The 13,371-nt window shown below is 34.5% G+C and overlaps 2 protein-coding genes across 3 annotated transcripts; one reads left to right on the top strand and one right to left on the bottom strand.

Moving 5' to 3' along the window:
* The first annotated feature begins 1,410 nt into the window (after positions 1 to 1,410).
* On the top strand, positions 1,411 to 6,402 carry LOC18053720 (probable LRR receptor-like serine/threonine-protein kinase At2g23950). Of its 2 annotated transcripts, none has more exons than XM_024178052.1 (11): positions 1,411 to 1,803; positions 1,913 to 2,045; positions 2,165 to 2,236; positions 2,435 to 2,578; positions 2,768 to 2,839; positions 2,996 to 3,055; positions 3,143 to 3,243; positions 3,338 to 3,469; positions 3,550 to 3,906; positions 4,615 to 4,994; positions 5,257 to 6,402. In XM_024178052.1, exons 1-11 carry the CDS (start codon positions 1,713 to 1,715, stop codon positions 5,650 to 5,652), a joined length of 1,938 nt encoding a protein of 645 aa, XP_024033820.1. In that variant the 5' UTR covers positions 1,411 to 1,712; the 3' UTR covers positions 5,653 to 6,402. The 2 variants fall into 2 exon arrangements, with proteins under 2 accessions (XP_024033820.1, XP_006453537.1); XM_006453474.2 differs by having other exon boundaries at positions 1,413 to 1,803; positions 3,562 to 3,906.
* Positions 6,403 to 9,964: 3,562 nt separating this feature from the next.
* On the bottom strand, positions 9,965 to 12,220 carry LOC18053719 (F-box protein At5g03100). The gene is made up of 4 exons (XM_006453472.2): positions 11,980 to 12,220; positions 10,973 to 11,851; positions 10,752 to 10,892; positions 9,965 to 10,491 (listed from the first exon to the last, which is right to left on the bottom strand). The coding sequence occupies exons 1-4, from the start codon at positions 12,001 to 12,003 to the stop codon at positions 10,189 to 10,191; spliced, it is 1,347 nt and encodes a 448-aa protein (XP_006453535.1). The 5' UTR covers positions 12,004 to 12,220; the 3' UTR covers positions 9,965 to 10,188.
* Positions 12,221 to 13,371: the final 1,151 nt, after the last annotated feature.

Genomic DNA, 13,371 nt, shown 5'->3' with positions numbered 1-13,371 from the left:
GCATGTATGTGAAAAAAGAAGTACATAAAACATGAATAGTAATTGACTATTTATGCTACGTTTTACTTTTTAGATTGGAGTGGGAATTTTTGGATTAGGAGTGTGAAATGGGAGTGGGAGTAGGGTGTTTACTTAGACTAAATGAAAGTATGGATTGTCAATCAGAATCCTAATTATTTGTTTACTTTGTCTTGGATTGAGAGTAAATTATTTTAAATTATAATTTTATCCTTATGTACAGAATTATAATTTGTAATTAAAAAATTAATAAAAAATATTTGGAAAATAAAATAAATATTTTATTATATTTCTAAATTAATAATAATTACTAATATTCTTAATTATGTAAATCATAATTTTTTATTAATTTTAATTTAAATTATGTGAATAAAAATTATTAATAATAGCAACACAAATGAAATATTATTATTGATAATATAGTACAAAATTAATATTTTTTAGAATAAAATATTTATTATTATTAATTAAATAAATAATTAATATTTATTAAAATTAATGTTTAATATTATTAATTTAAATATAATATTTATTTATTTTTATTTTATTAAATTTAATAAAATAAATATGATATAATTATTATTTTTAATAAATATGATATTATTTATTTTATTAAATATTATTTATTTATTTAATTATAGAGATAAAATGGAAAGAGGGGGGAACGAATTTCCACTCCCACCTCCCCCCATAGGAGTGGGAATCCCACTCCCCACTCCAAAATTGAGTGGGACCCACAAATTCTCACTCCCACTCCCCCTTTTTTTAAGGTAAGTAAACACTGGAGTGGGATGAATCTACACTCCACACTCCACACTCCCACTCCAGAAAGTAAACACTACCTTAACAGAGTAACATTTCTACATTTCATTGAGAACTCTTAATTTTTTTATTAAACCTCAAAATTTTTATCGCTAACATCTTAAATTTCACAATAATATACATTATAGATTATAAAAATTAAGGGTCCGCAATGAAAAATTTTGAAAATTAAAAAATTTTTCCACGGAGATTAGGGTGTAAGGACAATAATGGACAATTTCAATGCATATGATATTAGAGTGCCAGTACAAATAAAAAATGTGATGAATTTTAAATGTTAAAATAATAAAAGATACATGTGATTTTAATCAAAACTACAAAGAAGGACCACGACATTTCCAAATATATACGATGATGCTCTCTATGAACAATCGTACTGGTTTTGATTTATTTTAGCATAAAATGAAAGACTTGCAACTCTGGATATTACAGCTGTAATAGATTATTTGAAACATAAAATATGTTAAATCTATGCTTACAGTAGCATCATTGTTATTATTCGAAATCTTAAATTTGTTATGCAAATAAACTTTATATTAAGATAATAAACTTGTATTGTGGTGTCCCTATAAAGAGTGTGATTCTTAATCCATGATTATGAGTGTTCAAAGTTTTTGGTATGGCTAAAGGTGGTGTTATGGAGTGGGAGCTGACTGACTGAAAAAGAAAGAAAGAGAAAGTGACAACCCCAAGAAAGAGAAAGCTCAAAACAAAAACAGATAAGAAAGAAGTAAAAGGGAGACATGATTTTTGCCTAGGCAGTTCAGTTTCATGTTGTGTTTGTGAAACAAAGTTTGTTCATTTATTGATTCAATGATATCACAATACCACCAGCTCTATAGCTTTACTTACCGGCTAGCTTTCTAAATACCATGGCTATCTTCAAGCTCTTTCTTCTCTTCTTCTTCTTTCTTTCCTTTTTCTCTCTTGCTACTCTCTCTTATGAGCCTAGAAACCATGAAGGTAACTACAAACAAATGTTACACTTTTAAAATATTTTTAAAGTATGTCAACTACGCTTGTTTTTATTTTATGCTTTGTTATTTATTTATTATTATTATTATTTTTATAGTGGATGCTTTGGTGAGCATAAAGAGAGCATTGAATGATCCTCACGGAGTGTTAAACAACTGGGATGAAGACTCTGTGGATCCTTGTAGTTGGGCTATGATAACTTGCTCGCCTGAGAATCTTGTTATAGGCCTGTAAGTTTGTTGTTTTTAACTTCATAAATTTGTTTATTTGATTGGTTTCAATATTAAAGTTTTGAACTTTCATAGAAACTTGAGATAAAAGCAGTCGCATTTCTGGGTTTTGCTTGCAGGGGAGCACCAAGCCAGTCTCTTTCTGGAACTTTGTCCGGATCAATAGGAAATCTCACCAATCTTCGCCAAGTGTACGGGAAACTTACCAAGTTTTGATTTTTAGTCCATTTTTTTGGCAACCCATTTGTGCATTCTTTCCTCTTCGTTTGAAAATGTTTGTTAAGAAAGTAAAGTAGAGAAACTAACCGAGTTTTGCTTTTTAGTCTTTTTTTTTTGGGTACCGACTGTTTTCTGTTATTGTGTTTCATTTTTGTTGCCGGAATCTGAAGATTATTGCAAAACAACAACATTTCTGGTGGAATCCCACCTCAGCTTGGCTCTCTTCCAAAACTTCAAACTTTGGATCTCTCAAACAACAGACTCTCTGGTGTAATCCCACGCTCTTTTGGTCAATTGAATAGTCTTCAATATCTGTAAGTTTTTAAGCATTTGGTTACCAAGAAAGTGGGATAAAAGAAAATGTTCTGGCGTAGACCAAGGCCTATTGTAACATATCATGTTAAGCAGCCAATTGGGTTTTTATTTTATGAAATATTACGATTATTATCTTTGTTTATGAAAGCTCATATGTGCTCTGTTGTTTTGTCATGTAATGCGAGTAGGAGGCTCAACAACAATAGCTTGAGTGGAGCTTTTCCTGTGTTTCTAGCCAAAATCTCTGAGCTTGCTTTCTTGTGAGCATTTTCTCTATATTTATGAATTTTGTCTGTTTGTTTTATTGTCTTGAAAATCGAACCAATCTGCAATAAGTTGAAATTTTCTTATTTGAAAACATGGTTCATCAAGTATTACTTAATGAAACTCTTTTGTTTGTTACTATGATGATTCAGAGACTTGTCTTATAACAATCTCAGTGGACCAGTTCCCAAGTTTCCAGCCAGAACATTCAAGTATCATTTCTTACCAGAACCTCTCTCTACTGGTCCAGTCACTTTTTTTTTTCAAATCATGTTTTCTGATTTTGTTTTCCGTTTTAGTGTTGCGGGGAACCCATTGATTTGTGGAAGTAGCTCCACTAATGTTTGCTCTGGCTCAGCCAATAGTGTCCCTCTTTCCTTTTCTCTCAATTCATCACCTGGTACTTTTCTTGGCATAGGCTCTTTTATCACTTTAAACCATTTCAATTATTTGGCTTTTATTGTAAATACCTTTATATTTGCATATTAAATCAGGGAAACACAATTCCAAGAAATTAGCAATTGCTCTGGGGGTTAGTTTCGGTGTTGCCTCTCTCATACTGTTGGCATTTGGACTCATTTGGTACCGAAAGAGACAGAAGAACCTAACAATCCTTAACATCGGTGGTTAGTGACTCTGCAACTCCATTACATAATGTTAATGAGAAACTATATTAACCGGTTAAAATCTCAAATAGGGTCACTAGTTTTTGTTGCAGATAAACAGGAAGAGGGGCTGATAAGCCTAGGTAATCTGAGGAACTTCACATTTAGAGAGCTGCAACAAGCGACGGAAAACTTCAGCTCCAAGAACATACTTGGTGCTGGAGGATTTGGCAATGTATACAAGGGAAAGCTAGGAGATGGGACTGTGTTAGCCGTGAAACGGCTAAAGGATGTAGCTGGAACTTTTGGGGAATCACAGTTTAGGACTGAATTAGAGATGATCAGCTTGGCAGTTCACCGCAACTTGCTTCGGTTAATTGGCTATTGTGCCACTCCCACCGAGAGGCTTTTGGTGTATCCTTACATGTCTAACGGCAGTGTGGCTTCCAGGCTTCGAGGTTGGAACTACTTCTCTTAATCCTCACTGAACCTTTTGGCACTTGAGTTGTGAATATAGAATTCCCTCTGTTATTTTTGTCTAATTACTATAGTTGCTCTAACTACCACACCAAACTTGGAATTGATCTTGATATGGACTACAATGGGTTGTCCAGCTTCTAGGAGTTGGGACGTGATTAGAAAAGATTGTGGTTTCTTGGTGTCTTCCTTTTCCATTTTCCTCTTACTCTGATCCAAAAATTTACCAGTTCCAGGATTTTAGGTGATTTGGTTTGGTAAATGCTGGTCCTTTTTCAGTTTCAAGGAATTTTGTTGGTTCATTGATTTGGAAATATTATTAATAATCAAGTTGAGGTTTGGCAATCACACAGATCATGATAATATGAAGGGAAAACATCAAACTATGTCAGTTAGTATACCTAATCTGAGTCTGAGCTTTACTAATAATCCTTTTAGTGTTCTATACCAATCCAACAAAAGCATAAAATAATTACTGATTAATAGTTATATTGTTTTATTTGTGTGCCACAACAAGCTAATGCTGAGACTTCCAGTTTTGTCATGATCTGTGAAGTCAAACTACACTATGCTTGGATCTATGTTGATTTGAACTTTTCATGTATAATTATAGTCTATTTACTTCAATGAACTTCCCAGATTGAAAATTATAGTGAGCCTCTAATATCATGCTTTGATTGCTGCTACAGAAAAACCGGCATTAGATTGGAACACTAGGAAGAGGATAGCAATTGGAGCTGCAAGGGGTCTGTTATACCTACATGAGCAATGTGATCCAAAGATAATCCACAGAGATGTGAAGGCTGCTAATGTGCTTCTGGATGACTTCTGTGAGGCTATAGTTGGTGACTTTGGCCTTGCAAAGCTTCTTGATCACTCCGACTCTCATGTGACTACTGCTGTCCGCGGTACTGTTGGTCATATAGCGCCTGAGTATCTCTCCACTGGCCAGTCATCTGAGAAAACTGACGTGTTTGGATTTGGCATTCTCTTGTTGGAGCTCATTACTGGAATGAGAGCTCTTGAGTTTGGCAAGTCTATTAATCAGAAAGGAGCCATGCTTGAGTGGGTAAGTTCTGCAACGGCTTTAAGTATCAGTCACATCGGTAGTTATTTTTTGTTTGATCACTTGAAACAATAAGAGCACCCTAAAGTCTTTTGAACAAATGTGATAATGAATCAACATGTTTGTTGAATTTTTCTGCTTATGTGCATTTTTCACATGAAAACATGATCTTGATGCTGCTAGCTAGTAATCTCATTTAATAGATTAGTACAATCAATTGCATGCCAAAAACCTAAGGAACTAAAGTGGACAATGCTGCTGACAGGTGAAGAAAATTCAGCAGGAAAAGAAAGTAGAAGTGTTGGTGGACCGAGAGCTTGGAAGCAACTATGACCGGATTGAGGTTGGAGAGATTCTTCAAGTGGCTTTGCTATGCACTCAATACCTTCCAGTCCACCGCCCCAAAATGTCCGAAGTGGTCCGAATGCTCGAAGGAGACGGCCTAGCTGAGAAATGGGCAGCAGCACACAATCATACGAATCCCACCATGAACAACTTTCACACCAACACTAAGAAAAGCACATCCTGCCCAACATCTGCACCAAAACACGATCATGAAGAAAAAAATGATCAATCGAGCATGTTTGGCACAGCTGTGGATGAAGATGATGATGACCATTCTTTGGATTCCTATGCCATGGAACTTTCTGGTCCAAGATAGACAAGAAAATAAAACATGTGAAGTCTTAAAGACAAGTGAATTCTTTTCCAATTCTTTACAAGCCATATTCACTTTGTTCAAACAAAAAGATAGGTTTGGTCTTTCTTGTTATTAAACACTTTCCTTTGTCTGGTTGCTGGATTGTAAATATTTCATTTTCATAATGTACAAATGAACAAAGAAATTCTAATTGGGTTTGTACAGGGTGGAATAGGATTACGGGAAAAAAGAGAAAAGAAGAAAACTCATGACTGCCCCAAAGTAAGAGACAGGAGAGTGGGATCTAAGGTGGTGGGACCACCTACTAAGGGCCTGCCGGCCATGGCGGGATCCATATACATATTTTTTAATTTTAAATAATATAACATTATGTTACTTAATTTATGGGACCAAATGGCAGATTCACCAAGGTGATACATTCGCTCCGCACAAGTTTTCTCGATTCTCAGACTGATTCCAAATTTTGATGGGGTTTTGAGAAAGAGTTGGCATGATGTTTGAGCTATATCTGAACGAATTTTGATTGGGTTCTGACTCAGAGTGGCTACGATGTTTGAGTTGTATTTTGGCTTGTGCAATTTGTAAATTCGTATGTAGGCCAATCGGACTGGGGTGGTAGGAATGGCCTGTGATACTCTGTTATTGGGTAGTTTTTTTTGTTTTTTTTTCACTTTTAGTATTAAATTTTGACGGGTCAAGGTGGGGTGCCCTATACAAATTTATCAAAATATGAGCTGTTAAAGGGTCATTTTCTCCCTGAGTCAGTTTTGTTTTCTCCTTTTGGTCTTTCAATCCTTCAAACCTCAGAACCACTGTCATCACTTTACCTTAACGGCTTTACGATTCAATGAATTGTCAAGGGCAATTGATTTTCTTTCCATATGAGATCAAATGGGTTCATTTGACAAGCAGAAGTAGGTTTTGCAAGTCTACCATCTTTTGATAATACTAAGAGAATATTAATATTGGTCACAGATTAATTGATATTTTTAATGGGCGTTAACTATTATCACTTACACGGCTGCTTCAGATTCATTCAGTAGTTCAGTCAATCTTTTTTAATAAACCAATACTTCAACAAGCAACGTTGGTAAATATTAAGGAAATATCTGTCTGATAAGGCGTGTTTACCATACTTTGGCAGAAGAGATGAAGCTTTCTGGTGTCAATGAATTTGCATGAACTGACATTCTTATGGCACCTTCATATATAATTTCAATTCATGAAGTAACGTTTCAGTTCAGATAAACAGTGAAGTGCATTATCAAATGGAAGCCTATGATTCTCAATCGAAGTGCATTAACTGATGTGATCTTCAGAATAATATAAAGTCACATTTTCAAACATTCAAGTGCTGAAGTACAATACACTAATATATGGTCACTCTGGCCAATGCCCTTTAGTTTCAAATGCTTAGAAGCGAAAACAGAATATACTCAAATAATTAAGGAACCAAGGAGCAACAGTTACTGTAATTAAAACACTTACCCGAACTAGCTAGAAGCTTTTGTTGAAAGGGACATGCCTTCAGTAAGTAAATCATACCAAGTAGGCTTTGCAAAGTAGGTGTAGCATTCCAAATTGTTAAGTAGTCTAGCTTGGGTAATTCACACAGTGATAATTGCTCATATTCCCCGGAGAGAAACAAAATTACAGCAACAGACCTAACCTCATCATAGCTATCCATGCGATTGAGCCAATAAAAGATTTGGTGGTTCAACTCAGTAATCCTCATCAAGATTCAATCGAGAAACAGTATTAACAAGAATATCATCTGGGAGTCGACTCACCCAATCCTCCATCACTTCATCCTGCTTACCGTCAAGTTTATGCAAAAATAAAATAAAATAAATAATCGTTCAATATCGATCAGCATCAGCATGATCACCATGTTGCCGGACTACTGTCAATGATAATATAAACTCACAGGCCAATTTCCTCGAAGTTAATGGCCTTTACGCAGTGCACTGCATCTTAATTCTTAATCTTCCCCCAAAAAAATAGGTTCATTTTGAATGGAATTGTTTATTTAACCCATTGACAAATGACAATATCTTATGTCTTACTAGAATACATTCTATTTTCTTATATCCATAGAGTTGACATAATAAATTCTTTCAGAATCTCGTAGAGGTTTTAGGATAAACGAATTGAAAATAAAGTATCCTTTTGGGAAATCCCGTTTGGTTATGAAAGTGACGTTACTAATTGGATTTCACATTTCTCACAATGTGATTTGTCCAAACTGAGGCACAGGTGTACATTCCATTTGATTATTTATTTTTTTTTTTTTAAGTCGTCAGTCTTGGACACCTCAAAGTGTTGGAATTGTGTTCGTTCTGTGCAAATGAAGTTGAACTTGCGTCTTTCTTGCTTGAAAACGAAACTATGCTCGAGAAAGTGATGAGGGTTTCACCAAACCGCATCAGCACCATAAATTACAAGAATAAAATTAGTCAACGTAAAACTCGAACCCCGTTTTCACAAAAAAAGAGGTCTTAAAAAGTATCATCTACTCTAACACGCACCGAGTTATCGTTAATGGATAAATTAAACAAAATGGACCGTTAAAGATGCAGTTTGCTGGATAAAAGCCAATGAGTTTGAGAAAACGCTGGCCTATAAATTTGAAAAATACTAAAGAAAATAAAGGATGATAGACTGAACTATGTGTTAGATGATTATCTTTTTCTTCTTACATCATGTGGTGTTCCATAAATTTACTTACACAAATCGGCAAAGCCTTTGATCAGTCTGAAACATTGAGTGAAGGTGAATCGACTACAAGTTCAACGCCTTGTAGTGCCTCAGCCTCTAGCATCTTAGCGCTAGTTCTAAGGATTTTCTCTCTATGTATTTACCAGGTTTCACATTAAACTTCTCAAGTGTGCCTGCATTTTGAAACGAGTAAAATGCAACTTCAAGATCAGACTAACAATTCTGCCACCTTGAGGTGGTGATGAGTGTACTTGGGAAGCTGATTTCTTCTGTTTCCTGATCTACGGGCGATGATGGTCTATCTGCAACAAATACAAACAAACACCACATCACATAAGTTTTTTATATGCTCATTACATTATCCAACCCAACTCTGTCTTGCACACTTCGGCTTTCTTAGGATCCAAAACAAACCGCTAGCCGATTAAAAGCAAAGAAACAAATTCCACAGCAGAGAAAATATGCAATACAATCATGGAATAAAAATTCAGCATTCAAATCATTACTAGATTAGCAAAGCTCTACAGAACCTGTTTACTTGGTATATATTGCAATTTGTTGAAAGTTCTGTGCTCCTTTTGCTAGCACCGTGTAGTGTGTAAATCCAATTATTGACCACACTTACACAGCATCAACATGTAGGAACCTTTATGCAATTCCAAGACTTTATAAACCCATTTTACGTACTTAGATATTTCAACTACTGACTGACTTTGGAGCATCAAAGTTAAGAGAAGAGGTCAGAGTCTACAAATATTTCCGTCTTTTGGGAAGAACACAAGTTTTTACAGCTTCCTCAACCCGTAATTTCTAAAAAATGTAAACAAGAATATCATCTGCTAGTTGACTAACCCGACCCTCCAAGATTCCAGCCTGCTTAGTAGTTAGTATCATCATCAAGCTAGTACAAATAAATATAAAGAAAAAATTCAACTTCATAAATAACTAATCAACACCTTTAAATAACAAGAACCCACTAAATTTTTTATTTAAAAAAAAAAACGAAAATAAAGCAAGAAAAATCCATCTCAATTGTTTCCTTATCCTCGGCATCTGAAGAGAACAGCCGCACTCTCGTCCTCATTTGCTTCGGCTCTTCTTAAATGGTTTGGCTCAGTGTGTTAGGAGTTCTCTTCGGTTTAATTAAGGAACTCAACAGACAAAGAATCAACAGGGTATTAAATTAAATTAAATTAATTTAAATTAAATTAAAATAGTATAACATTATTGAGATGACAATCATATATAATTGTCACATTGTTATTTAGCGTCTACACGGATACGTTGATTAAATGAGATGAATAGTTAAGAACGTGTGAATATTTTAAAAAATAAACTTATTGCAACTTATCCTCAGTTTATGATAATATAGGTAACGTTTTAAATAATAACATTTTTACTCTAACGTAGCTACATCGAATCTGGCCCATAATCCATCCGATAAGACAACAACATGACTCGAAGCATTAGATTGAGAAATGAAAATTAGCGTCTTCAACTTGAGGCTAAAGCACGGGAAGCATGAAATTAAACAAAAAACAAGTTAAAAATAGAATAAGGTTACAAAAATTAAAGGACTAAGAATTGAAAGGCCTTGAGATAATTATTCTTTGCCAATTTTTCTTCACTAGTTCAATAGTTTAAGACTAGGGGAACAGAACTTGTATAAATATACTAACACACTACTAGGTATACATTATAATTATGGGCGTTAAGAATACATTAGCGCTCCTAAGCACACAATAATACAGAATAGGTAATCGGTCACAAGTTCAATCCCCTGAGGCACATTATCATGCCACGGGGATAAAATCAGAATTATAGGATTACAAGCTCAACCCCTTTCGGTATCTTTGGCTCTAGCTCCTTTGCACAAGATCTAGCGGCTTGTTTCTTCTTGTAATTCTCAAACTCCCAAGGGGTTCCGAGCACTGCTGGAGGGGTAGGATCAACAATCATTTTCTCAAGTGTGGTCGCACTTTTAAGCAAGTAAAATGCAAGTTCAAGTTCAATGGGAAGCCCAACAAACCCAATCAGCTCCACCACCTTCAGGTGTTGATGCAAGCAATCACGAAACTTACGCTCTGAAACTATTTCAGAGCCAACATATACTGTTTGCAACTGTAGAAAACAAGCATCACATCATGTAGAAATTGCATCAGCATATTTGATAGGATAAGATATTTAATTATTTAAAGCTCCAAAATTCTTGACAGAAAAAGCTAATGCAACTCTATCTTCTAGGCAGCAACCACCTTTGTTAAATACTACAACAAACATCATGCAGGGTAAAACCCTAAACAGTTAACCCTCAGTTTTAGGCAACACGCATTTTGTCTATGCAAACTTTTCAACTTGTGAGCGATACTGAAAATATTTACCTTCAATGTGAACTTCTGCAGAAAAGTACTTGCCTCCATCATGCAACTCAAACCAAGGAGGCTTTTGCTAGAAAATGCAAGAACATTAAATGTTAAGTGCCTTAGTTTAGGCAACTCACATTGTGGGAATTGCATATTTTCCTGAGAAAGAGGAGGAGAATAAGACAAAAACACAAAAAATTATTTACAACACGAAAACACTTCAAATTTAGAATACTAACTGCATTCAAGACAAATCCCAACTCGAGTGTCTCCAGCTGATGAAAATAACTCATGATTGGACTGATAGCATGCTTCATTCGAACCCCATATCCCCCACCAATGGATATATCAAGAAGTTGGGGAACATTTTCCATACGTAACTTGATTTCTGGTCCATAATACTTAAACGACCTAACACTTGGGGCAGAAATTTCAACTTCTTCCATAAAGTAGCAATAGCAAATGTCTAGGTACTTCAATTTGACTGACGAACCGACAACCTTTAAGCTTAACAGATCTAAAGAAAAGACCACACGCAATCGAGCAAGAAGTGGACAACTGTATATAAAAAACTCAAGAACCTCTCCACTAACATTCACAGCGTCTAAACACAGAGATCTTAAAGACTTAATATTAGACAAAGTACGGGGGCTGCGGAACAATTTCAAGCACTCTGGCGGAAATGCGTAAAGCTCAAGAGGCGGCCAGAAACCTCCCCCAACGGGGTGCAAGTTCAACTCAAGCTTTTGAACTTTCTTGGCTAGTGCAGTGAAAATCCAATGAGTAATGAAGCTTCCATGAGAATTACGCAACTCAAAACACAATCTAAACTCATTAATACATAAACCCATATGCGAGTCCAAGACATCATTCACCCAATTAATGTAATTATACCTCTCTTCTTCTAACGTAGCAGGATCCTTTTTAACATTCCACAGCATCTTCAAAGCACTGAAGTTAAGACAAGTCGTAAAAGTCCACAAATATTTCCATCTACTCGAAAGGACACTAGTCCTTGCAGCTTCCCTAACAGCTAATCGAGAAATAATATTAACAAGAATTTCATCTGGGAGTCGACTAATCCAATCCACTAAAATTTCATCTTGCTTAGTATCCAGCTGAAGCAAAAAATAAAATGAATATCAAACTAACATAACAAAAAGCACGGAAAAACAGCAACCCAGATGAACATTACAAGAATTACAACAAATTATGCAGAAAAGATGTAACAGTTCACAAATTTTACCTCAAGCCGAGCTCTTTTGCTCATTTTTCTCCGAAAAATGGACTCTCAAACCCCAGCTTTAGGATAAATTGAGATTTCGTTGCTCTTCTTAAATGGTTCCGTTCCGTACAACAATTAGTGCTGTGGTTGAGGGAGCTTCCGCTGCGGTGCAAAATCCCAGGAGTTTTACTGGCTTACTCTATTTTTTTATTTGTTTAATTCTTTTAGATTACTATCTGATTTATGATGTGTGCTAATTTTTCACAAAAATAATATTTTTTATTTAATTGAAATTTAAACTAATTTATATATGCTATATATTTTTTTCTTTGGATTTATTGTTATATATATCCACCATATTTTTATTATTATATGCCTGCCAATATAATTAGAATCGAAACACTTTTTTTCACCTTTTATTTAAAAATTTAATTTCAGTCAAATTACTACTGGTGACAATGAAAGGGCGCGTGAATAACAGCATGACCCAAAAAGTATAAGGGAAGTTTTGGGCCTTTGGGCTCGACAAAACCTGACAAGGGATTCAATTTGAAGACAAATCTGAACATCATCCAATCCATAAAAAATTACTATTATATAATTAGGGTAATTTTTAAAAACCTCCCCTGAGGATTGGGCTTGTTGCAAGTAGATGGCGAAAATTTATTTATTTATAAAATATTCTCTACCGTCAGTTAATTTTAACATTGACCGTTAGTTGACTATGCAAAGACAATATTACCCTTAACAACAGTTTGTAGACGGAAATAACTAAAAAAAATTTAAAATTGTTGGTTATTTTATCCTCTTTAAATTATTGATATTTTCTTAAAGTTCCTACAAAAAAGATAAAATTAAAAACTTGAAAATGAAATAGTTATAATCTTTACCTATGATAGTGTAAATCTTTGGAATTGACAAGAATAACCTCTTTAAATTATTGATATTTTCTTAAAGTTCCTACAAGAAAGATAAAATTAAAAATTTTAAAAATTCTTTTTAAATTATTGATATTTTCTTAAAGTTCCTACAAAAAAGATAAAATTAAAAACTTGAAAATGAAATAGTTATAATCTTTACCTATGATAGTGTAAATCTTTGGAATTGACAAGGATAAAATTGTCAAAACATAGGGTTTGTGCTTTTCGCGCCAACAATTTTAATTTTTTTTAAGTTATTTTTGCCTACAAACTGTCGTTAAAGGTAATATTATCTTTGCACAGTCATCTAACGGTCAATGTTAAAGTTAACTGACGGTAGAAAATTTTTTACAAATATACAAATTCTCGCCATCTACTTACAACAAATCCAAATCTCGGAGGAGGTTTTTTAAAATTGCCCTATATAATTGTGGTGCCAGATTATTATATTATATTACAGCTGAGCCCCGAGGGGTCTTGCCTCCTATGCATA

This window comes from Citrus clementina, unplaced genomic scaffold (assembly GCF_000493195.1).
Source record: "Citrus clementina cultivar Clemenules unplaced genomic scaffold, Citrus_clementina_v1.0 scaffold_1, whole genome shotgun sequence".
Taxonomy (NCBI): domain Eukaryota; kingdom Viridiplantae; phylum Streptophyta; class Magnoliopsida; order Sapindales; family Rutaceae; genus Citrus; species Citrus x clementina.
Note: the sequence above shows the minus strand (reverse complement) of the source record. Positions and strands in the feature narration are given on the sequence as shown.

Excerpts from the sequence above, each read along its gene's own strand:
- LOC18053720 (XM_024178052.1), top strand. The coding sequence starts at position 1,713 with ATGGCTATCTTCAAGCTCTTTCTTCTCTTCTTCTTCTTTCTTTCCTTT. Across the intron at positions 2,046-2,164 it reads GAGAATCTTGTTATAGGCCT|GGGAGCACCAAGCCAGTCTC; the intron begins GTAAGTTTGTTG and ends TTTTGCTTGCAG. Across the intron at positions 3,470-3,549 it reads AACAATCCTTAACATCGGTG|TTTTTGTTGCAGATAAACAG; the intron begins GTTAGTGACTCT and ends TAGGGTCACTAG.
- LOC18053719 (XM_006453472.2), bottom strand. The coding sequence starts at position 12,003 with ATGAGCAAAAGAGCTCGGCTTGAG. Across the intron at positions 10,893-10,972 it reads TGGGATTTGTCTTGAATGCA|GAAAATATGCAATTCCCACA; the intron begins GTTAGTATTCTA and ends CCTCTTTCTCAG. Across the intron at positions 10,492-10,751 it reads TGCAGAAGTTCACATTGAAG|TTGCAAACAGTATATGTTGG; the intron begins GTAAATATTTTC and ends TGTTTTCTACAG.